Below are 24,871 nucleotides of genomic sequence, written 5' to 3'. Positions count from 1 at the left end.
CAAGGACCCAAAAGGGTACAGGTGGGCTTTTGGTGTAGCTGCCTTGGAGACGGAAGAAACTGAACAGCTGTCTACCTTGCCTGGTCTCTCAAAGGACCCTTCTGTGGTGGGGTTGCTGAAGGTCAAAGAACAACAGGTGCCAATCGCCATCACAACAGTGCACCGGCGGCAATATCGCACCAACAGAGACTCTCTGATCCCCATCCATAAACTCATTCACCAACTGAGGAGCCAAGGAGTCATCAGTAAGACCCGCTCACCCTTTAACAGTCCCATGTGGCCAGTGCGGAAGTCTAACGGAGAATGGAGACTAACAGTAGACTATCGTGGCCTGAATGAAGTCACTCCACCGTTGAGTGCTGCCGTGCCAGACATGCTAGAACTTCAATACGAACTGGAGTCAAAGGCGGCCAAGTGGTATGCCACAATTGATATTGCTAATGCATTCTTCTCAATCCCTCTGGCAGCAGAGTGCAGGCCACAGTTTGCTTTCACCTGGAGGGGCGTCCAGTACACCTGGAATCGACTGCCCCAGGGGTGGAAACACAGTCCTACCATTTGCCATGGACTGATTCAGACTGTACTGGAACAGGGAGAAGCTCCAGAACACCTTCAATACATTGATGACATCATTGTGTGGGGCAACACAGCGGAAGAAGTTTTTGAGAAAGGAGAGAAAATAGTCCAAATCCTTCTGAAAGCTGGTTTTGCCATAAAACAAAGTAAGGTGAAGGGACCTGCACGAGAAATCCAGTTCTTAGGAATCAAATGGCAAGATGGTCGTCGTCAGATCCCAATGGATGTGATCAACAAAATAGCAGCCATGTCTCCACCAACTAGCAAAAAGGAAACACAAGCTTTCTTGGGCGTTGTGGGTTTTTGGAGAATGCATATTCCAAATTACAGTCTGATCGTGAGCCCTCTCTATCAAGTGACCCGGAAAAAGAATGATTTCAAATGGGGCCCTGAGCAACGACAAGCCTTTGAACAGATTAAACGAGAAATAGTCCATGCAGTAGCTCTTGGGCCAGTCCGGGCAGGACCAGATGTAAAAATGTGCCCTACACTGCAGCCGGGGAGAATGGCCCTACCTGGAGCCTCTGGCAGAAAGCACCTGGGGAGACCCGGGGTCGACCCCTAGGGTTTTGGAGTCGGGGATACAGAGGGTCTGAAGCCCGCTCTACTCCAACTGAAAAAGAGATATTGGCAGCATATGAAGGGGTCCGAGCTGCTTCAGAAGTGGTTGGTACTGAGGCACAGCTGCTCCTGGCACCCCGACTGCCAGTGCTGGGCTGGATGTTCAAAGGAAACATCCCCTCCACACACCATGCAACTGATGCTACGTGGAGTAAATGGGTTGCACTGATCAGCCAGCAGGCTCGAGTAGGAAACCCCAGTGGCCCAGGAATCTTGGAAGTGATTATGGACTGGCCAGAAGGCAAAGATTTTGGATTATCACCAGAGGAGGAGGTGACACGTGCTGAAGAAGCCCCACTGTATAACAAACTGCCAGAAGATGAGAAGCAATACACCCTGCTCACTGATGGGTCCTGTCGCCTTGTGGGAAAGCACCGGAGATGGAAGGCTGCTGTATGGAGTCCTACACGACAAGTAGCAGAAACTGCTGAAGGAGAAGGTGAATCGAGCCAGTTTGCAGAGGTAAAGGCCATCCAGCTGGCCTTAGACATCGCTGAACGGGAAAAGTGGCCAGTGCTCTATCTTTATACTGACTCCTGGATGGTGGCAAACGCCCTGTGGGGCTGGCTGCAGCAATGGAAGCAAAGCAACTGGCAGCGCAGAGGCAAACCCATCCGGGCCATCACACTGTGGCAAGATATTGCTGCCCGGGTAGAGAAACTGGTTGTAAAGGTACGGCATGTGGATGCTCACGACCCCAAGAGTCGGGCCACTGAAGAGCATCGAAACAACCAGCAGGTGGATCAGGCTGCCAAGACTGAAGTGGCTGAGGTGGATCTGGACTGGCAGCATAAGGGTGAACTATTTCTAGCTCAGTGGGCCCATGACACCTCAGGCCATCAAGGGAGAGATGCAACATACAGTGGGCTCGTGCTCGAGGGGTGGACTTGACCATGTGGAGGTTATTGTGCAGGCTATCCATGAATGTGACACATGCGCTGCAATCAAGCAAGCGAAGCGGGTAAAGCCTCTGTGGTGTGGGGGACGATGGCTGAAATATAAATATGGGGAGGCCTGGCAAATTGACTATATCACACTCCCACAGACCCGCCAAGGCAAGCGCCATGGGCTTACAATGGTAGAAACATTGACTGACTGGCTGGAAACATCTCCTGTCCCCCACGCCACTGCCCGGAACGCTCTCCTGGGTCTGGAAAAACAAGTCCTGTGGCGACATGGCACCCCAGAGAGAATTGAGTCAGACAATGGGACTCATTTCCAAAATAGCCTCATAGACACCTGGGCCAAAGAGCACGGCATTGAGTGGGTGTATCACACCCCCTGTCACGCACCAGCCTCTGGGAAAATGGAGCGGTACAATGGACTGTTAAAAACTACGCTGAGAGCAATGGGGGGTGGGACATTCAAGCCGTGGGATACACATTTGGCAAAAGCCACGTGGTTAGTCAACACGAGGGGATCTGCCAGGCGAGCTGGCCCTGCCCAGTCAGAAATCCTACATACTGTGGGAGGGGATAGAGTCCCTGTAGTGCACGCAAAAAGTACGCTGGGCAACACAGTCTGGGTTCTTCCTGCCTCCGGCAAAGGCAAACCCATTCGTGGGATTGCTTTTGCTCGAGGACCTGGGTGCACTTGGCGGGTGATGTGGGAGGATGGAGAAATCCGATGTGTGCCTCAAGGGGATTTGATTTTGGGTGAAAACAGTCAATGAACTGAATGGCACAATGCGAACTGCTATATAATACTGTGTGTCACCTCTGTGTTGTATCAATGATATCAGAGTACGAGCCTCCCAAGCCATGGAAGATCAACTATGAAACAAGCCGTGCAGCAGTGATGGAACGATGACTGACTCGGTATGCAGCACCCCAACGCCACACACCATCTCTCCCACCCGGAAAGACTGATACAACAGATGGAGCCCAGAGTCCTGGACTGGGTGAACTCAATGGACATTTTAATGGACATTTTACAGGGAAGGTCCATGAACTAAGGGAATGATGTCTGTGTATTATGTTAAAGGATGGGAAGGGGAGGGGTGGTGGTTGGTACGGTTGTATTGCATCGTATGGGACCTGGGCATGGTGTAAATGGTATGGAATAAGGGGTGGAGAATGTGCTGGTTTTGGCTGAGAAGGGGTTAATTCTCCTCACTGTGGGGGTCGGCTACCTTTCCAGCTTCCCGCGCTCTGCCGCGTGGCGGGGGGGGGCTGGGAGGGGCAGGGCCATGGTGGGGGCGGCTGACCCCGACTGGCCAATGGCAGGTTCATTCCATACCATGTGACTCCATGACCAGTATATTGAGGGGGGGCAGTGGCAGCGCGGGGGCGGCGCGGCGTCGGGTCGGCGGGCGGCGAGCGGCTGCGGCGCGTGCGGTTTGTTCCGGCGGTTCGTTCCCCCTCTCCCCTCCTTTCCCCCTCCCCCGGGGATTTGCGCCTCTCGTTGTTCTCCTTTACATTGCATTTCTACTGTTGTTTCTTTTAATTTTAATTATTAAACTGTTCTTATCCCAACCCACGAGCGTTACCCTTCTGATTCTCTCCCCCATCTACCGGTGGCGGAGTGAGCGAGCGACTGTGTGGGGCTGAGCTGCCGCTAAACCACAACACAAAGATACCCTGAGTATACTCCTCCTGAAGGTTACAGTGACAAGAAATTAAATGCCAAATACAGGGATGCACGTTTAAGTTAATTAATAAACCAGATTTTTACATGAATAAGATTTCTGCACACTTAAGTCTTACACTGCTGCCTAAACCAACTGCTTCTCAACAGTGTGGCTAAAAATGCCACAAGCCGCAAGGCTTTACGCACAAAGCGCGCTTGCCTACCTAGCAAAACTGGACCGGAGAAGAGTTTGCATTTCTTACAAGCGCTTAACGAAAGGTGATAGTCAGCCAAAGTTATCCTAGTAACCACTGCCCATCAGCGCCACTGCTAATTCCACACACGGAGAAGCAGGAGTCAAGACCCTTCCGCATTTTTATTTGTCTCCTCACATCTACGCATTTCCCAGACGAGTTATTTACTGTAAATATCACCTAAGGAGTATTTCCCTACTCAGCATCACCCAGTGGACAAAGCTATTTTTCCAACTAAACATCGGCTTGTGGCCATTTCTATGGTTGTTGAGATCTTCAAGTAAAATCTCAAAGAAAATTCTTCAGTGATGAATAAGCCCCTGTTCCTTTTCCTTTACCAGCAGGTAAACTAACCAGCGAGAGGCTGGACCCATCTTAAAGCCAAGCACCATCACAGATCAAGGCCCCGGGACAGCGATTAAATCTACTGACAGAGACACTGGCGGCAGGGCAGAGCCGGCGTCGTTCCGCCAGGACGCTGCGTGGGTCCAGGCAGGGGAAGGGACGACACGCAGGAGCTACGGGCGGCAGCGTGTTTTAGCGAGTTCCAGGTGACTCTTCACGAGAGGGGTTGCAATGGAAATCATTATCCGCTCGGCTACAGCAGTCATTGCTTTCACTGTAAAGTTTCTCACTTAAAAAGCAGCCAACCTCCATAAATGACTAGCCACTGGAGTTATTTCAGTGATTCAGATTACAAAAAAACCCCCTTTTTAAGCGTAGAAAATATTCCCCCAGACTTTAACTCCAAAACAGCCAAAAAGCTTTTCTTCCCTTCTCATTTTTTTGTCTTTAAATGGCACTTTTTTCCTTGCCTAAAAATAGACAGAAAGCTCTAGTTTGGAATAGGTTGTTTCTGAGAAGGATGTTACTGCAGGAGATGCCTTATGCTGCAAAAGCCTTTATGGAATTACATCCACAAACACTGATGCTCTAGTGAACCCTGTACAACCGAGCAGTTGCTTCAGGTCCACCAAGGAAGGTACATTTCCATGTACTGGAAGGCAGCCTAAGACAGCAAAATCTGGCTTCTACATCCTCGATTACTGCCAACATTTTCCTGAACTCGCTGAACAACATAAAGGGAATAAATGACCTTTGTTACAGAGCAGGAATAAAAAGCCCTTCAAGTTTCCTTGTAGGTAGAATGGTGTTCCTGCAGGAAATCCAAGTTATTCTCTAAGAAAATTCAATTACACAGAATACCGTACCTTCCTTAGCTGGCTTTCATATTCTTCTCGGAGTTCCCCTGGTTTGCTTAATTTAATGGGTGCTCTGAATATAAAGTCTGGAAAGAGAAGGGAAAAAAAAAGGGAAACATTTTTTAGTGTATGATGACTGGGATTGTCCATTATTTCCCAAAAAGGGTAAGCTCTCCAGGGACTGCACAAGAGGTTCCGCAGCATTTTTTCAAGCACGTATGTTTACATAACGACGCTGCTATCAAAGCTCTGTTTAACATACAGAAACTTTTGGAGGAGGATGGTCAAGAAATACCATTTTGCGCTTCCTTTTGAGATTCTCAAGAGTTCTTGACAAGCAGCGAAGCAATCAGGGGAGTATTAGGAAGATGTAAACACAGAGGTTAGGTAACAGCCCTGAGATGTCACAGGGAATCCGAGTCCTAGAAATAAACCAGGCTTTAAGTGACTGCTCCAGCCAGACACCCAAGAAACACAGGCTGACAGCAGCAGCACAACACCCCGAATTCACACCTGTCCCCTCCTGCCATTTAAACAAACACATCGAGAACACTATTTCCTATACAGTGTTTTTACTCCTCCACGTCCCCTTCACCTTCGCAGCCGTTTGCAGCGCTGTCCTACTGGTCCGGAGCAAGCACAGCTTTTATTCCACTTGCAATGCGCTCCCTGAGGCCAATATTTCAAGGCTGGACAGGCAGGCTGCTCCGTCTGGCAGGAATTCCCCATCCTGCTCCCGCTTCCTCCCTTCCCCCTCGAGAATTCAGAAACCAAAAGCATATTGGCACGGGGTTACAGTTTAACCCCCATCCCTGGAGTTTTTTTTACTCCCCAAATTATTCCCTTCTTTATGTCAGCCTCAAAGCTCCCTCCCACTTCTGTGCGGCACAAGCCTGGGCAAGTTGCACCGCAGTCGGAGGAGCTCGGGTGGAAAAAGGAACAACCGGAATAAAGCAACAACCCCTGAACAACCGTCCTGGCTCATCTCGTATCAGTGCTCCAGGCAGGGCGCAGCACAGCTCATCACCCTGACGGGCCGCGCTCGGGATGAAACGGGTACGAGCAAGGAGGAAAACATCAGTGGTATTTCCTTTTCCCAGCTCACTAAAATTAAGGGATATAAGCCGGCAGCTCCACCGCATGTTTTGTTTAGGAAGGGGTTTTATTCCTCAAACACATTGGCCTGAAATGCAAAGTTCGTGGTGGGGTAAATCTATCAAACACACTGCAGCTGGTGGCCGACCGGCCCCGTGGCCATTGCCTCCTCCCTGGGAACAGATCACAGCCCTCGTGCCAAAACATGCCATCTAAAGACTGACCTAATCCTGTTTTCACCTGTCCTGCCTTCCACCGGTTTGCTTTTAAAGTTCTTAGAGGAAAGCCCTGTTACTTCAGTCCCTCCCCACCAGCGAGTGTGAGTGCAAACGCCGGAGCTTCCTGCTCGAGGAGCTCTGGAGAGGGAACGCTGCCAACGCCAGAGCTGAACAAATCACAAAGTATTTATTTAATACTGGCTTTAAAAAGGCGGGGGGGCGGGGGGGGGGAAGCCTTGTGATCAAAGATTAAGCGTATAGATTATAAGGCACTCTTGTTTTTTGAAAAAAAGAGCCCTATTCCCTCTTACTCGCACGCCTGCGCGAGCTAGGCTTGTTTTTAAAGCAGAACATCTGAAACGTCCCAACACGTGTGATAAAAATCCCGAGCGGTGGCGATGCTGGGGAGGCCAGGCTGCATTCCTCGCTCCTGCTTCTGCGCCTGCAACCAGCAACGCTGGAAACCTTCCACCGGCTTCTCAAAATGTTTTTTTTCAATTGTGTCCTTGAGCAGTTCCAGTTCTTTGTGAATTTTATCAAGCTGAACTTCCGTGGAGACAGCAGCAATCTCTAACGTGCCCGCAGCAACCTTCAATTACCTCTGAATGTTTAAGGCTCGTCTCAGACCTTATCTTCATAGCTAAAAAGGTGTATTTTTTCCCTCCAGGGTAACAAAAGCGTACGAGCTAACCCGAGGGAAACATGCCGCAGTAAAGACGGGCCACATAAACCATTTTGCTGCTTACAGGGGTTCAGCAAAGCCAGAAGAGATTTTAAATAATGGAACAACACTTATCTATGAAGTTGTGCCGGGTGAGCTAAAGTGGTCCAACACCAGGGCGGAGGCAATTTTATCTATCGTGTCTTTATGCACCAACGCATATATTTTATAGATGGGTCAAAAGAAAGACAGCCCAAATTTCTAGCCCTGTGCAGGAGAGATGAAAACAGAAATATATGCACAACTGTATTATCTATGTTTGCAACATCCCATTGGAGTTTCTGGGTTAGAGTGATGCTGCACGGTGGCTGCCGCCAGCCAAGGATGCTCCCATCGGCACAGAACCGCTGCAAATAAGGGCAACTTTGTGCCCATCTTTAAAAAGGGTAGAAAGGAGGTAGAAAGGAGGACCTGTCAGCCTCACCTCTGTGCCGGGGAAGATCATAGAACAGACCCCCCCAGAGCTATGCTAAGGCACACAGAGGACAGGGAGGTGATCCGAGGCAGGCAGCACAGCTTCACCAAGGGCAAGTCCTGCCTGACCAACCGAGTGGCCCTCGATGATGGAGTGACTGCATCAGTGGGCAAGGGAGGAGCTGCAGATGTCATCTACCTGGACTTCTGTAAGGCCTTTGACATGTCCCCCCCAGGATCCTTCTCTCTAAACTGGGGAGATGGATTTGATGGGCGGACTGTTCAGTGGATAAGGAACTGGCTAGATGGTCACATCCAGAGGTTAGTGGCCAATGGCTGAATGTCCAGATGGAGACCGGTGATGAGTGGTGTCCCTCAGGGGTCTGTACTGGGACCAGTGCTGTTTAATATCTTCATCAATGACACAGAGAGTGGGATCGAGTGTGCCCTCAGCAGGTCTGCACATGACACCAAGCTGAGCGGTGCCGTTAATGTGCCAGAAGGACGAGGTGTCATCCAGAGAGACCTGGGCAGGCTGGAGAGGGGGGCCTGGGAGAGCCCCATGAGGTTCAGCAAGGCCAAGTGCAGGGTCCTGCCCCTGGGCCGGGGCCACCCCCGGTACCCACACAGGCTGGGGGATGGGGGGCAGCCCTGCCGAGAAGGGCTTGGGGGTGCTGGGGGTGAAAAGCTGGACACGAGCCGGCAACGTGCGCTCGCAGCCCAGACACCCACCCGTGCCCTGGGCTGCATCCCAGCAGCGCGGGCAGCAGGGCGAGGGAGGGGGTGCTGCCCCCCTGCCCCGCTCTGGGAGACCCCCCTGCAGCGCCGCCTCCAGCTCGGGGCTCCTCAGCACGGGACAGACACGGGGCTGCTGGAGCGGGGCCAGAGGGGGCACAGAAATGCTCCGAGGGCTGGAGCCCCTCTGCTGCGAGGCCGGGCTGGGAGAGCTGGGGTTGTTCAGCCTGGGGAAGAGAAGGCTGCGGGGAGACCTTATTGCGGCCCCCCAGGGCTTAAAGGGGGGCTGTGGGAAGGGTGGGGGCGACCTCTTTAGCAAGGCCTGTTGTGACAAGCCAAGGAGGGGATGGTTTTAAACTAAAAGAGGGGAGATTCAGACTGGATCTAAAGAAGAAATACTTTACTCTGAGGGTGGTGAGACACCGGCGCAGGTTGCCCCGAGAGGTGGTCGATGCCCCATCCCTGGACACATCCCAGGTGAGGCTGGACGGGGCTCTGAGCGACCTGATCGAGTTGGGGATGTCCCTGCCCATGGCAGGGGGTTGGACTGGGTGATCTCTAAGGTCCCTTCCCACCCAAACCCTTCTGTGATTCTATGAATTTGCCCCTCGCCTCCCAGGAGAGCAGTGCCGTGGCACCTGGTGCCCTCCAGTAAAGCTCAAGGCACCCGCGGGCAGCTCGAGCACGGATCCTACAGCACTGCACGTAAAGGCAGCGGGCGACATCACAACAACTCATTATTTTCCTGAAAATATTTTGTATTTCCTTCCCTGCCGCAGGGGTGGGCGGGGGAAGCACAGACATGCCGATGACAAAGAAAGCAGAGTTCATGATGCATGACAGGAAAAGCACGCAATGATTTTCAGACCATTCTATGATTCTATGAAATTGAACCAGACCGGTCCTCGCACTGGGATGCAGCTGGGGAGGAAGGCAAGATGATTCCTCCAGCATACCTCCATGTGCTAATTCTGGATGTTCAGGTCCAGGACAAGGCTGATCACCTCTTTCCATGTGTGCTATGGCCTAGCAGAACAATGGAAACGGGGAAGATGATGGGTGAAACAGATTTTTACTTGATTTTGCAGGAAAGCTCCTGCGTGCTCTTCCTTTCGAGCGAGCTGTGGGTCACCAGGAGTGGTTTCGGAATGAAGCTGACTTGCAAGGGCTGTTGGGAAGGCTGGCACTGGGATGCTCCTCCCAAGCAGGGTGATAGCACCGAAACAGTCACAGCGGCAGGATCAAACCTGGCATCCTGCTCTGTTATGCTGGCAGGCAAGAGTTTCATCCTATTGTGCTCAATCTTGGAAAAAACAATTGATTTCGGCACTATTTAAGAGGACAAAAGATTTTCTAATTAGTTAACGCTGGTTCTCTTTATACGTAGCCTCAACCCCCCTGAATGACTCCATCCTTTCAACGTTAGCACACAGGAGCGTGCCTTACGCACCGTCACTGTTAATCCACACTCCTGACCCGCAGATCTTGTATTTACTGGCGAAAGATTCAGAAATATCCATCTGGTGAATTCAGCGACACGGGTTGAATAAAAATAAGTTGAACTGGATTCTGAAACCCTTCGATTCCCTGTCTGTCATTCAGAGGCTCCTGGGTTTTGCCAAACCGATGCCATCCTGCAACTCAAAGCTCTGCAGCCCGCAGCAGCGAATCCCCCTCACACCCAGCTTCCATGGAAACTTTCAGCAGACTCTGTAGCTTCCCTTTATTCCTGGCAAGGATAATCAAAACTTTGAGGTTTTCACTGTTTTTCCTTTTAAATTCCGGCAGTTAGTGTTTTTACTTGCAGATGAAGATGAGATCTTAATGATTTCAAAACAAAAAACAAGAAGTTAGAAGTCTTCTGAGTACGGAGAGGTTTGGAAACAGCTTTCCAACAAGAGTGGTTACTCTAGGTCTTTTAAAAGGATGCTAACTAAATTACATGAAGATATGCCAATGGCATACTTCATATATATATACACACTTTGGCATTGGTGGATCGGGCATTTTTGGAAACAAGAAATAAAAACCCAGAATATTTCAGCTACAAATCTGCAACTTTTTCATAAGTGGAAGAATCAGTAAGGCTGGAGCTGTAGGAAGACTTGGGGCTGTCACATACTGCTACGACAACACGCGGCATCGCCAGCCCCCTTCTCCTGCCCTGCCGTGGGCATCAGTGGTCACAGCAAACCGGAGGCAGAAACTGAGTCAAGCTAAAATCAATCTACTGAAAAAAAAAATGCAATCCTCCAAAGAAGTTTTTTCACCCCAAAGCAGCTCCTGCACCACAGCAGGCTCCAGAGCAGTTCTCATGCACAGCCAAATGTGACAAAAATAGTTTTAATCTAGTTTTGAGCCTAGAGTTCCAGCTGAAGCAGGAGATGACACTAGAAAAACATTAATGTGGTTGATAGCTATTAACATACCGTCATTTCTCCCTCACTTGCTACATCCTAAATAGACTAGTACCAATAATTCTAATAATGTCCCTGAGAGAAGTCTTCCCAGCAGATTTTCAGACTCACAGAATGGTTTGGGTTGGAAGGGACCTTTGAAGATCATCTAGTCCAACGCCCTTTAGTGGTGGACTTGGCAGGGTTAGGTTTATGGTTGGATTCGACGATCTTAAAGGTCTTTTCCAACCTAAACAGCTCTGTGATTCTATGATCTTGCACTAGATTGGGTTGCTCAGACAAGGACAACCTGACCTTGGACACCTGCAATGATGGGGCATCACAACTTCTCTGGGCAACCTGCGCCGATGTCTCACCACCCTCAGCGTAAAACATTTCTTCCTTATGTCCACTCTAAACCTACTCTCTTTCAGTTTAAACCATTGCCCCTCGTCCTGTCACTACAGGGCCTGGTAAAAAGGCCACAATAAAGTCTCCCCGCAGCCTTCTCTTCCCCAGGCTGAACAACCCCAGCTCTCCCAGCCCGGCCTCGCAGCAGAGGGGCTCCAGCCCTCGGAGCATTTCTGTGCCCCCTCTGGCCCCGCTCCAACAACCCCGTGTCTGTCCCGTGCTGAGGAGCCCCGAGCTGGAGGTGGCGCTGCAGGGGGGTCTCCCCAGAGCGGAGAAGAGGGGAGAATTACCTAATTTTGCTTAATTCACATTCCAAATGCAGCGACCCCACTCTCCCAGCCCCGATGGTAGGGCACAGAAAGCATTGCTTTCCCCTGCACCTCTTGTTCATGTCTTCATTTTCAAAAGTTTGGCTTGGGGAGCTGGAAAAAAGGGCACAAAGCCACCAAAAAGTGGATCTAGACATGCATTAAAAAGCAAGGCAGAAAACAAAAAAATCCATCAGTTAATGGGAAGAGGGCAGAGAAATAACTGACACAGTGAAAGCCATTCAGAAGAGTGATGCCTTGGTGTTTACCAAAAATCAACTGTGATCGGGTACTTTAAGAAACAGGAGTGCAGAAACAAGAAGCAAATAAAGATGGCACAAAAAGTGCAAAGGAAAGGTATTTCAGAAGAACTCTCTCGAATATCGTTTCTCATCCATATGGATGATCTGTCTTGCCTGGTTTCTACGGACAGCGAATGCAAGGCTGTGGGTTTCACACAATGCGCGTACAGTGAATAGGTTTTACGATAGGATTTATAAAATTTGTGAGTCGCACAGTGGTATAAATAGATGAAAGGCCATTTAAGCTAAAAGGAATGTACAAAGTTCAGGAATACAATAGACCGTAAATGGAGAGACCTCTCCAGGGATATGGCCAAGAGCCGGTCGATGCCTCTGCATGGTGTGCCGAGAGCCAGCCTGGGCGAAGACGGGAGTCGTTCAAGCCATATTGGGTATAAATCCAGAAGATGTGTTCCTGCTGGTAGCAACCCCTGGGAAGAGGCTTTGAATAAAGGAAGATGGAAGATGGAGAGGCTGTCTGGGGATGCGAGACGGAGAGAGGTGGCTTTAGAAAGCTGGTGAAATCCTCCTTGGTAAGTTCTGAACTGTTTGTGGTTTTCTCCGAGCCTTCCTGGAGCAAAGGGGTTTTCTTTAAGGTCACGGAGAAGTAGGGGAATGAGAGGGGAAGCAGCTACTTGAAAACTGTATAACAGCAGGCTTAGTTTCAGTGCACAAACGGGTACTACAACCAGTTGTTAGTTCATTAGCAAGTACCTGGAAGGTAACAGGCGGATGACAAACTAACACCAACTATGTAAGAACAACTCACATTAATTCAATCCAATCTCTTTCTTTAATGGGGTAATTAGGGGATGAGGGGGAAACAAGTAATGTGATTTCATCTCTTGGGGGTGAGGGGGTATTTTACCTGCTGGAAAGATCAAGATACCCACAATTTTTCTTTACAGAGAAAGTTAAGGACTAGCAGGACGCGCTGTGTTAGGGGTCACCCACGTACTTCTGAGCAGCCCATGCAGGAACTGCCTCCTGCGCTGTCCAAAACTTGCTCTGGACAGAAATGCGTGAGGAAATAAAGCCAGAAAATATGAAAGTAGGAACCCACGGCAAAGGAACTCAAAATCCTGTCCGTACGCCTCTGTGGAGAAAGAAGAGCTGGCTAGGGAGGGAGGAGTGTGGTATGAAGGCACCGGGGGGAAGGAGCTCAGAGTCCTGGATGGAGAAGCTGTAAGGAGTGGGAGCGGGGCAAGGAGGGACAGCTCTTAACCTCATGACGACAGGTTAAGAAATTTTGCTAGATAGGGTTTAGTGCCAACACCCTTTGGGCTCATGGAGACCACTTTGGCTCAGGTGTAGCATTGCACAAACACAAAAGCTCATGTGCTCTGCTGGAGCTGCCAGAGACACGCAGGCAACCCTGCAGAGCTGCCAGGTTGGGTACAGCAGGGCTGATCCCAAGACAGAACTGAAATTCCAGCAGACACAGGGTCATTCCATGAGGTTTCCTTGCATGTCAATTCCCAGCTCACCCTCTAGTTCCTGTATTACCTGGATACATCCCTGTTTTGCAGGATAACCCCATCCTCAGCACCCTGAGTAACAGGACGCCAAAAATATTTTGTCTTTTTTCATTTGGAAGCACATAAAAAACCCCAATCTTAGAAGCACAGTGATTAAAAGAAAGCCATTCGAGGTATAACCACTATTCAGATAGATGCACAACTAGCTGAAAAATTATTTTCCAAGAGTTAATGGTCCACTGCCATGCCAGGAAAGCCTCTCACGTCGGCCACTGGGGCTAGGCCTGTGGCTGGTCCTAATCACTCTCTTCACTAACAGTTTGAATGGCAGATTTGAAATAATTTAAGTATCATGGATGGCTGGAGAGAGGACAGCGAGGGAGGAGACGGAGGTGCAATGACTCCGACAGTCTCATGGCAGGGTTGTTACTGCCCCTGAAGAGGCACCCCTACCTTATTTCTTTTCCTGGGCAGTTTTAAATTTAACCCATCCCATCAAACAGCCATACAACACAAGTGCTGTGATGAGGAGGAAAAAAAGAGGTGGTGCCGACTTTAATCAGTTTGACGTGGGGAGTAGATCACTGCTTTTCACGTAGCAGGGAAAGGCTTCATCGGGATTGCCGTTTCTAAACTCTTAGCGCTGTGGTCTTGAGACAAAAAAACTGGCGACAGGCTACAGAACAACAGAAATGACAGGAAATTAAGGAATCACCAGGAAATGCTCAAGAACTAGACTGGTCTGGTCCAGCGGGGAAAGAGGGAAACCACAGCCAAAAAAAGACTCAGAGGAAGGAGGGGGAAGTCGTGTTAGAAGTCTGGCAAAAACACCCCACCCCTCTTATAAAAGCATCAGTTATTAATTGTTCTGCACAGCTACTGGGCAGAAGAGAAACAAAAGAAATCAGCTGCGTTTATAACAAAGGAGATTTTGATTAGATATTAGGCAAAATCTTCCAAGTGTTCACAGGCTGAAACAAAGGCGGCCGTGGGATCCCCTTCGGCCATCTGCATATGAACGGATGACTCAGATGTCTACGGGGAATGGTTTAGGTACACTCGATCCTACCTCAGCGTGGGGAAGCAGACTTCCCCTGTCCCTTCCAAAAGCAGCCATTTATTCTCTCCCTCCCAGACCACTTTCACATTAGGAGTTTAAAACTCCTGACCAGCTTAACAAGCCCTTTGCTTAGAAAACTAAATTTCTGTTTCCCCGCTCACAGGGGAACACTTGTCCTTCAGCAATTTTCTGAGCTCCCTGAAGTCATCTATAATCTGGGATGGTAATGGCAGGATTGACAGGCAAAAATCTATCCGTGAGGGTGAGTATCTGATACTGAAGGTGGGCCTTGCGCCTGCTGTCAGAGAAGATACAGCCACGATCTCATCTGCTTGTCCTTTTTCACAAGATCCTTTTCTTTTGTCTCGATTCATAGGGTATTCCATCTTCCTTGGGAGAAATGTGAATGTACTTATTTTCTTACAAATCAGGCTGAGCACCTCGCCATGAACATGTTCTGTTCCTTCTTCTTGGCTAGCTGAATCCTCAAACGCATACCCGCAGTCTCCAAGCCTCCCATCTGCTGCACCTATCTGCCTTCCAAGACTTTCACCAGGCAACTGTTTCAATACAAGAATCCTTACTTTGCAAAGTGTTACAGCCGGTACTGCATCTTTAGCTCAAAATTTAGTTTTACACCAGCAATTAGGGTGCCTTTCCAGGTGCTACACGGCACTTAGGGTTGCCCACAGAGCAGGCAGAGTGGACGTGGGACCTACAGGCCACCCAGAGCCTTCCGGAGCAGCAGCTGGAGGCCAGGCTGAAGGCAGCAGGGCAGCTCGAAGGGCATCAGATGCCCAGGAGCAGGCAAGCAAACCCAGCCCACGCTAAAGCACAACACCGGCGGCGAGTATGCATTGTCTCCACTTACTTCTATGCAGTTTTGTTTGATGTGTCGTGGCAAGGACTTTGTCTTCATACATATTTGTATAGCACCTAATGCAGAATCCCCAGTCTCAGCCCTCCTGAAGTCCACTATTATGTACAAATTCCAAAGAGAATGACAAAAAGTGGGACTTGAAACTATGATTCATTAGCCAATTTAAGCTGGAATAATCAAGGTATGTCAAGAGGTCATACCAAGTAGTTTTTAAGATTTTGCAGATTTCAAGTGATTTAATTCAATACATCAGCTTACCCAGCGTTTGATAACAGAATGACAGAATAGTTGAGGTTGGCAAAGACCTGTGGAGACCAAACCCCTCTGCTCAGGCAGGGTCACCAGCAGCAGGCTGGCCAAGTCCACGTCCAGTTGGGTGTTGACTATCTCTGAGGCTGGGAGACTCCACAACGTCCCTGGGCAGCCTGTGCCAGTGCTTGGTCACCCTCACAGTAAAAGGGTTTTTTCTTACGGGAAGTGAAACTTCTTGTGTTTTGGTTTGTGCCCGTTGCCTACCCTCTCCTGTCACTGGGCACCGCTGAGAAGAGCCTGGCTCTGCAGCCTTCACTGCCTCCTCTCTGGGAGGGAGCACGAAAATGGTCCGAGGGCTGGAACACCTCTGCTGTGGGGAAAGGCTGAAGGAGTTGGGGTTGCTCAGCCTGAGGAAGCGACAGCTGCGGGGAGACTTTATTGCAGCCTTTTTACCAGGCCCTGTAGTAACAGGACGAGGGGCAATGGTTTTAAACTGAAAGAGAGTAGGTTTAGAGTGGACGTAAGGTAGAAATGTTTTACGATGAGGGTGATGAGACACTGGAAGAGGCTGCTCAGGGAAGCTGTGGATGCCCCATCATTGGAAGTGTTCAAGGTGAGGTTAGACGGGGCTCTGAGCAACCTGACCTAGTGCAAGATGTCCCTGCCCATGGCTGGGGGGCTGGACTAGGTGATCTTTAAAGGTCCCTTCCAACCTAAACCTTTCTGTGATTCTAAGATCACCTTCAGGAATCCTATGCCCCTGAGATGCGGGGGGAAGTCTGGAGCAAGGAAGACCCACCCTTGTTGGAGGGAGGATCAGGTTAGGGAACATTTAAACAAACTAGACATACACAAGTCCTTGAGACCTAATGGGTTGCACCCACGAGCGCCGAGGGAGCCGGCCAGCATCATTGTGAGGCCACTCTTGGATTACCTTTGAAAGGGCATGGTGATCGGGAGAGGTTCTTGAGGCCCAGAAGAAAGCAAATGTCACTCCTCCCTTCAAAAAGGGCAAGGACGAGGTACGACAGGGCCAGCCCCACCTCGAACCCTGGGAAGGTGACGGAGCAACTATTCCTGGAAACCACTTCTAGACAAGGACAAGGAGGTGCTCGGGAGGTAGTCAGCTTGGATTTATGAAAAGGAGCGCATGCTTAGCCAACGCTGTAGTCTTCTGTGATGAGGTGACTGGCTCAGTGGATGAGTGGAGAGCAGTGGATGTTATTTCGATCAGTGAACGGTCAAGAAGATCATTAAGTGACTGGAGTATCTGACGTACAAGAGGAGGCTGAGAGGGCTGGGACTGTTCAGCCTGGAGACAAGAAGGCTTGGCGGGATTTTACCAATGTGTTTAAATACCTGGTGGAAGACACTACAGAAGACAGAGCCAGGCTCTTCTCAGCAGTGCCGAGTGATGGGACAAGAGAAAATGGGTACAAATTGAAATACAAGAAGTTCCATCTAACTCCCTTTCTACTGTCAGGGTGGTCAAGCACTGACACAGGTTGCCCAGAGAAGCTGCAGAGTCTCCAACCTTGGAGACAGTCAAAACCCAACTGGACAGAGTCCTGGGCAACGTGCTCCTGGTGACCCTGCTTCGAGCAGGGGTTGGGGCTCCAGAAGTCCCTGCCAACCTCAGCCATACTGTGATTATCCAATAAGCCTCACTAACGTCAAGATAAACCACATCCAGTGCTCCCTCTCTGCACGTAGAAGGTTATGGTTTGTAATGGATCAACTACCTTTGATTTCCACACTATTAGCCCAACCTACAACACAAGTGGCTAATTACCTTCACAGCTTTTAAGCCCAGCACAGACATCTAGTGCTGCTTAAGGACAAGCTTAAGCCTAGGCGAGAAATGCAGCAGAAATACCGTTCAAGATTACAGCTTGTTTTAGCTTCACCTCGTCAGGTGTTAACTCAACCGCTCTACAGCCTTACATCCAATTTGACCGTGGCGAGGTCTATGGTATGAAACACGATCAGAGCAAAGCACAAGTAGGCGTCAGTCTAGCCCAATTTAGCGTGCCCATGACAAAGCCATACTCAGGGTGTACAAGGTGAAACTCAGGTCCAGGTGTCTGTCCACATTTGGGGGGCACACCCCACGTTTCTCAGTGCTAAGACCCTCCACGATTCTCTCCAAGACAATTCCAGAGCTTTAGGAAGTTCAGGCAGGCAAATAACAACCAACATAATGATCATGTGCCTTGCTGCAAAATATACACATCTCAGACAATTCAGAACAATCAGAAAATTAAAATTAATCTTTTAAAAAAAAAAAAAACGAAACAAAACAAACAAAAAAAAGCCAAGCCACTGCATAAGCATTCCTGCAGTGTGGCTGGATATTCTCATTCAAGCTAGGTTGGACCAAGCTGAGTATATTTAAGCATGACTGACACCACTGCCTTGGAGCAGCGATCAACTCAGGGAGTTTCTGTTGTCCCTCCTCCGGCTGGGCCAGGGAGGAGGAACCGCTCCCAGCCGTTTGGCTCAGCTCCCTCCGGACAGCCCGTCTGTTCATTGATTCAGCAAATCCTTCTGCGCGAAGGCTTCCCAATTTGCTTCCAGCAAAGGTTAGCGGGGTTAGTTCAAACCACCAATTTAAGCTGTTTAAGCTCATCCTGCCAATTTTTCCCGCAGCAAATTAGAGGGTGCTGACACAAGCATGAACCGGGAGACCAGTAACACGCTCAAAAAGGAACGGCGAGGGCACGGCTGGATGGCTAAAAGGACATTTATCCGTCGCTTAAAGCCTTGTCTGCTCTACAGGGCTCCCCACCAGCGCTGCTACGTCGGTGAAGCGCTCGCGTAGGTGCAGCGTAGGCGGCCGAGCTCTGCCAGCGCTGCCGCATCGCCTCTCCGACCAACACACACCGCGGCACTGGCAGAAGATCCCGGCGAACCGGGAGTTTTGACAGCAGCAAGGTGGGCATCGTCCGCAGCGCCTCGGCTCCCGCCGGGAAAGAGCAACACCGCCGGCTCAAACGAGGATTTATTTTAAATGGAAGGCAGGGAATAGTTTTCTAGAAGTTGAGGAAGGCTGCCGGCTTTCAAGACGGGGAGGAAACACATGACAAAAAGCCATGAACTCAAAAACGATGGACTTTTTCTTATGTCAACAAGGGACTCTGACTTCCCACGGCGCAAAAGCTTTCCTCTCTCTTAGCGCGGCAGCAACCCAGCCCTTCCGACGGCAGCACCGCCGCAACTGTTCGCTTTTTGGGCAACATTATTATAAAAATAATCAGCCGTTTGCCATTTAGGGATTCAAGCAGGCGCTCAAAGGGGAGGCCAGAGCTGCCCCACATGGGGTGTTTTGTTAAAACCTGTAGGCAAGTGTGGGGCCAAGAACGGGGCGAGCTGCTGCTTGCAGCCCGCTGCCGCCCAGCCTTCGCACCTCCCCAGCCCGCCATCTCACCGGTGCTCCACGGAGGGGTGCACCGTCCCGCTGCCCCCCATCCTGCCATCCCTGAGGCTGTCAGCGAGGGGGCTGAGCCCAGGCGCACTCGCTGCATGGAGGAGACGTTGATCCGGCTACGGCGAGGTGGGAAAACTTATCATTCCCCACCTCCCCGCTCCGGGCTACCCCTCCAAGGCCCATCTCCCACCACTGCGAAGGAGGGTGAGCTCAGCCCCGCCGTCCCCCGCCTTTTAGGACCCCGCCGGACGGGGCTGAGCCCCCGCCGGCTCATCGCACCTCCCGCCCCCTCCCTCCCCCCTCCCTCCGCGCGCCGCCGGTGGGGACCGGGGAGGGGGGGAGGGGCAGGTGCCCGCCGCCGCCGCACCTTGGTCCGGCGGCCGCTGCTCCCCGCCTCCTCCGGTGACCGTCGTGGCGGCGGGCTCGACGCGGGCCTGGTGCTGGCGGCGGGCCCAGGTGGAGAGGCGGCTGCGGCAGAGCGGGCAGCAAAGGCCCGGGCCCTGCAGGCAGCGTTGGAAGCAGGCGAGGCAAAACGAGTGGCGGCAGGGCGGAGTCACCGCTTCTACCAGCGCCTGGCGGCATACCGGGCACTCCGCCACCGCCAGCGCCAGCACCTCCTCCTCCTCCTCCTCCTCCTCCTCCTCCTCCTCCTCTTCCTCCTCTTCCTCCTCCTCCTCCTCCGCCGCCGCCGCCCCGGCCCGCCCCCGCCGTCGCCGCCCCCCCCGTCGCGCCGCCACCGCGGCCCGGCCACCGCCGCCCGCCGCCGCCGCCGCCGCCGCCATCTTCTCACACTTTGAAGGGACAGGACGTTGGGGAGCGCGGCCCCGCCCCGACACACATAATTCATAAGGGGTCACGCCCACCGTCGCTACATATTCATGAGTGTTGTGGCAAGATCCACAGCCCCTCCTCCGCGTGGGTCACGCCTACTTACTGAATATTCATGAGGGCCAGCGGCCGGGTATATAAGGAGGGGCCGCCTTACTCTTTCTTCAGTAGTCGCCAGGCCTCGGCTTGTGAGGCGGTGGCTGCCCTTACGGAACCCTGTGTGAGGGACGCCCCTCGTGGTGGGTTCCCTCACCACCCGTGGAGGAGCCCTGGCCCTGAGGGAGCCTGGTGTCCCCTCCACCAACCTTGGGGAGGGAGCAGGGCACGGTGGCTTCCCACTCCTTCAGCAAACACATATCCTCTAGGGCCTGCAGTGGGGAAGATCCACCACAGTTGGCTGTGAGGGGAGATAGTGTAGAATGGTTTGGGACCTTCAGTGATCATCTAGTGCAACCCCCGGCCATGGGCAGGGACATCTTGCACTAAGACCAGGTTTCTCAAAGCCCTGTCCAACCTGGCCTCAAGCACTTCCAGTGATGGAGCATCCACAGCTTCTCTGGGCAACCTGCTCCAGTGCCTCATCTCCCTCATAATAAAGAAATCCTTACGTTAATCTAAATTTACCTTCTTTCAGCTTAAAACGATTGCCCTTTGCCCGGTCACTACAGACTTCAGTTAAAAAGTCTCCCTCCATCTTTCTTATAACCCACTTTTACATGCTGAAAGGCTACAATAAGTTCTCCCCTGAGCCTTCTCCAGGCTGAACAACATCGTCCTTAGGAGATAACATTCCCCGAGCCTTAAGCAGAAGGTGACGCTCTTCTATTTTCTGAATCATCTGATGTTTTGACTGGACCAGAAACAAAGAGGACACATGCACCATGTCTATGGGTGGATAAGCGCTGCTTTTAGCTCTGAGACAGAGGGAAAACACATTCAAGGAAGGCTCTGTCCCTACCCTTTTCCTAGAGGCTCACCCCACCGTTTACCCTACACCATTACAATATTTTTTATTTCAGCCTTGCCGGACGCTTCGGTGAAGGGTGTAATCTCAGGTTGTTCCTGCTGGCCTGAGTTTCATGGAGCTGCTTCAAATCCCTGTGGTTTCTCAGGGGTTAAAGACCCTCCCTCTTGGATGGGGGCTCTCAGTAGCCCTGGAGTGTGTCTGTGGGGCATGACACAGCCCTCCGCCTGCCTTCAGCCCCTTCCAGCCTCCTGTTCCTCCTTCGACCCTCTTCCTACAAGATCCAGCAGCCAGTCTTTAAAAAGACATCACAAAATCCCCATGTACTAACAATCCTTTTCTATCTTGATTTGCTGTTATGGTTATTCTTCCTTATATCCACAGCATATGCACCTTTTTGGACCCCTCAGCACTTGTTAAACACGGCTTGACTCAGACATCAACAGGCCAAGCTGTGGAGAACACCCATTTGGCTCTCTGGCTGGCTGTAAAGGTCCAGGAACAGCACAGATGAGATTATCAGGTTATAAACCAGCAGAGCACAGAGGCCAGTACGACACCAACCCTTTAGCTTAATCCTTTCTGGGTAATATCTGCTTGTAGGTATTCAGTCAGCGTTTTCACTCAGTGACCACGGTGCACAGTTCTGCAGCCACGGGGTTTGGAGGAACCCAAAGCCACAACTTGCAGCCTCAGGCTAACCCCTTCCTCCCAGCCCCACACCCATGTTCCAGAAATTTCAGGTCACCCCCAATCCATTATTTTCTTGAAACAGGGACTTAAAATTTGTCACAAGTCTTCCACATCTGCTAAATAACTTGCTGAGGAGGGGTAAAAGGGGTGATCAGAGAATCACAGAATCATTAGGGTTGGAAAAGACCTCTTGGATCATCGAGTCCAACCCCCAGCCCAACACCCCCAGGCCTCCTAAACCATGGCCCCAAGTCCCATGGCTACACGGTGGTTGAACCCCCCCAGGGACGGTGACTCCCCCACCTCTCTGGGCAGCCTGTGCCAGGGCCTGACCGCTCTGGCAGGGAAGGCATTTTCCCTCACACCCAACCTAAACCTCCTGGTGGGGCAGGTCCTACTCTTGCCTAATTTAGGGTGGGAGCTGGGAGGTGAGGGGCAGGGAGGTGTAGGAAATCGCATCACTGAAACGGTGCACTTCCACACAGAGCCCATGAAGCTCTGCTCCTTGGATTCTCCAGGTGTCCAGGAACGTATCCCATTTAGTGCAGGGCACTAATTTACATTTCTTACACTTGCTTCCTAATTGCACAGAATACTTTGATGTGCATTATCTTTGAGATTTCTATCTTTCTGTCAAGTTGATTGAAAGGTCCAGCTGATTAAGGAGTGATTAGACCTGCAAGGCCTCCTTAGCCCAAGCTAAGAAACCAGGCTAAAAACCTTATGAAGCTGCACTCCTACCTACGGTGCTCTATCAAGCCTTGCAGCTGCAGGGACAGCACTGCTGTACATCCACGGCTGTCGGCATTTGAAGGTTTGGCGATGAAGAGTTGATTATTTTCATTAATAACATTTAACAAATACTCCTCAGAGGTTTAATATGCGGAACATTCATTTCTGAAGGAAGACTGACAGCGTTTGGCCTGCAGCATTAAGCGATTAGCAAACGAGGAGGAGAGCTTCAATGCTCGTGGAATAGACTGATGATTTAACAAACAGATTTCACTGAGAAAGAAAGGCTTTGAACTATTTTCCTCCTGAGAGGTGCTGCATCCTATGGGGGAGCCTTGGAGGAAGAGATGCAAAATCACATTTAATCATCGTGGGTTTTCTAGGGGGAAGGGAGGGTGTGGGAAAGAGGTTGCAAAACAGAGCTGGTGTAGAAGGGATGAGCATCCAGAGTGGGGTGAGCTGGGGAAAGGAGGCAGCGAACAGCCAGGCAAACAGGCTTTGAAAATAAGCAGACAGCAAAGCATGGGCATGAGCAAGGGGTGCTGGCTGCCAGATGAGCTCGGTGTGTACAGCAAACCCCAGCTCTATCCCTGTGGGGTTATCAGCTGCCTTAGGAGCAGACTCCTGGGGTCTGTTTTGTGGTAGCTCCCTTTTTCCCCTTCCTCCTTCGGGCACAGTTTACAGAGGGACACTCTTCCAGGAGGGAAGGGATGAGGAAAGAAGCTGTGGCATCCAGGTGCACGTCCTCAGGGGGAATGCAAACCTCCCTGCCATAGAATCACAGAATCCCAGACTGGTGGGGGTTGGAAGGGCCCTCTGGAGCTCATCCCGTCCCACCCCCTGCTGGAGCAGGCACCCCCAGAGCAGGGGCACAGGGCCGCGTCCAGGCGGGGGGTGAATGTCTCCAGGGAAGGGACCCCACAGCCTCTCTGGGCAGCCTGTGCCCCTGCTCTGGCACCCGCACAGCAAAGGAGTTTCTCCTCATGTTCAGGTGGAACTTCCCGTGTTCCAGCTTGTGCCCGTGGCCCCTTGGCCTGGTGTTGGGCACCGCTGGAAAGAGCCCGGCCCCATCCTCCTGAGACCCGCCCGTCAGATATTGATAAACATTGATGAGATCCCCCCTCAGCCTTCTCTTCTCCAGGCTGAACAAGCCCAGGTCTCTCAGCCTTTCCTCCCAAGGGAGATGCTCCAGCCCCTGATCCCCTTGGCAGCTCTGCGCTGGCCTTGCTCCAGCAGTTCCCTGCCCTTCTTGAACTGGGGGGCCCAGAACCGGACGCAGCACCCCAGATGTGGCCTCACTGGGGCAGAGCAGAGGGGGAGGAGAACCTCCCTCGCCCTGCTGGCCACACACCTTTCCATGCCCCCCAGGGCACCGCTGGCCCCCTTGGCCCTGAGGGCCCGGTGCTGGCTCAGGGTCACCTCGCTGCCCCCCAGCACCCCCAGGGCCTCTCAGCAGAGCCGCTCTCCAGCAGGTCCCCCCCAGCCTGTGCTGGTGCGGGGGGTTGTTCCTCCCCAGGGGCAGGACCCTGCACTGGCTCTTGCTGAATTCCCCGAGGTTCCCCTGGGCCCAGCTCTCCAGCCTGGCCAGGACTTGCTGGATGCCAGCACAGCCTTCGGGTGCATCAGCTGCTCCTCCCAGCTTGGTATCGTAAGTGAAGACGATAGCAGACCATGTTGCTGCTGACAGGGGACTAGGCTGACCGTCTGGTTGTTAAAGGCACATACTATGTGGAATTTCAGATCTGTGTGATATCACGTCCTGGCATTGCCCAAGAGGGGGCAGGACTTGTGGAAAATGGGGCTGGTGGGATCAGTGGGCAACTGGCTGAGCCTGTCCCTGTCACCAGAAAGCTGTTTTTCAATTGTCAGACATCAATCTTCCATAATTCTTGCCTTGGTGTCCCTGCTGGCCCCATTAATCCGCATCCCCTCCTCCTGCCTCAGGCTGGTAATGGAGGAATCTAGACTAGGAGCTACCTCAGTGCAACTGCTCCTTGAATTGAAGTGCTGGGGTTGGGGGGTGAGTCCAGATCCTGGGGAAGGAGTTTGTGTTACACCCCAAAGCGTCCCAGTGAATTGTAAGAAAGATCCTTGGAATGGTTTTGGCCTTGAACAACTAGCCCCATCCTAACGCAGCCCATCCCCCAGGCATGGTTCTGGGGTTACTGGGGCCACAAGTTGTTCGTCAAAAGCAGTTTAGATGTGGCCACCCTGTTTGGGAAGGAAGAAAGCACTTAACAGTGTGGCTTTAGCCTGGGTAAGGACTATTTTATTTGTTAGCAGCTACAGGCTCTGTCTGCGGAGGCACGAATTGCTGTGACACGTACCACAAACGGCATGGCACCCTGGGAAGGCGTGGGAGTGGGTGGGTAGGCGAGGGTGGCCACCCTGGTCACCTTGCTGCCATCGTCTCTGTGCTGTCAAAATCCCACCCGGTGCCTACCTCCCTCTCCAGACACCTAAACTGCTTCAAAATCTGGTCTCCTCGTGATGAATCTGAGAGGGGTATCTGCTTAGAAAGCCCACCAGCAGGCATCCGAGATGGCCCGGCGTGAGCGAGGCTGCATGCAGGCTTGTGGGGCTGGGCTGTGGTTTGTCTGGGTGTCAGATGTGAGGTGTGGGAGACTCACAGCTCCCGTGGGGGTGGGAGGCCTGGCCATCTCACCAGCTCTTCTGCTTTCCAGGTTATCATGTGTGCTGGGTCAGGAAGGCGTCTTGTCTCTCTGATTATCTGCT

At 51.7% G+C, this 24,871-nt stretch overlaps 1 protein-coding gene and 1 long non-coding RNA gene across 2 annotated transcripts in view; one reads left to right on the top strand and one right to left on the bottom strand.

Annotated features, from left to right (window-relative positions):
* RNF169 (ring finger protein 169) overlaps positions 1 to 19,709 on the bottom strand; it is a 38,509-nt gene extending 18,800 nt beyond the window's left edge. The window contains exons 1-2 of the mRNA XM_075110920.1: positions 19,286 to 19,709; positions 5,231 to 5,307 (exon numbers count right to left, since the gene is read on the bottom strand). Coding sequence (XP_074967021.1) covers positions 5,231 to 5,307; positions 19,286 to 19,700 — 492 coding nt within the window. The 5' untranslated portion in view covers positions 19,701 to 19,709. The remainder of the gene's footprint in view (positions 1 to 5,230; positions 5,308 to 19,285) is intronic.
* On the top strand, positions 11,453 to 19,100 carry LOC142065245 (uncharacterized). The gene is made up of 3 exons (XR_012663327.1): positions 11,453 to 12,354; positions 14,523 to 14,621; positions 14,736 to 19,100. It is a non-coding gene; the product is annotated as an uncharacterized LOC142065245 (long non-coding RNA).
* Positions 19,710 to 24,871: the final 5,162 nt, after the last annotated feature.

The sequence above is a fragment of the Phalacrocorax aristotelis genome, chromosome 1 (assembly GCF_949628215.1).
Source record: "Phalacrocorax aristotelis chromosome 1, bGulAri2.1, whole genome shotgun sequence".
NCBI lineage: Eukaryota > Metazoa > Chordata > Aves > Suliformes > Phalacrocoracidae > Phalacrocorax > Phalacrocorax aristotelis.
This window is presented reverse-complemented; position numbering and strand designations above follow the sequence as displayed.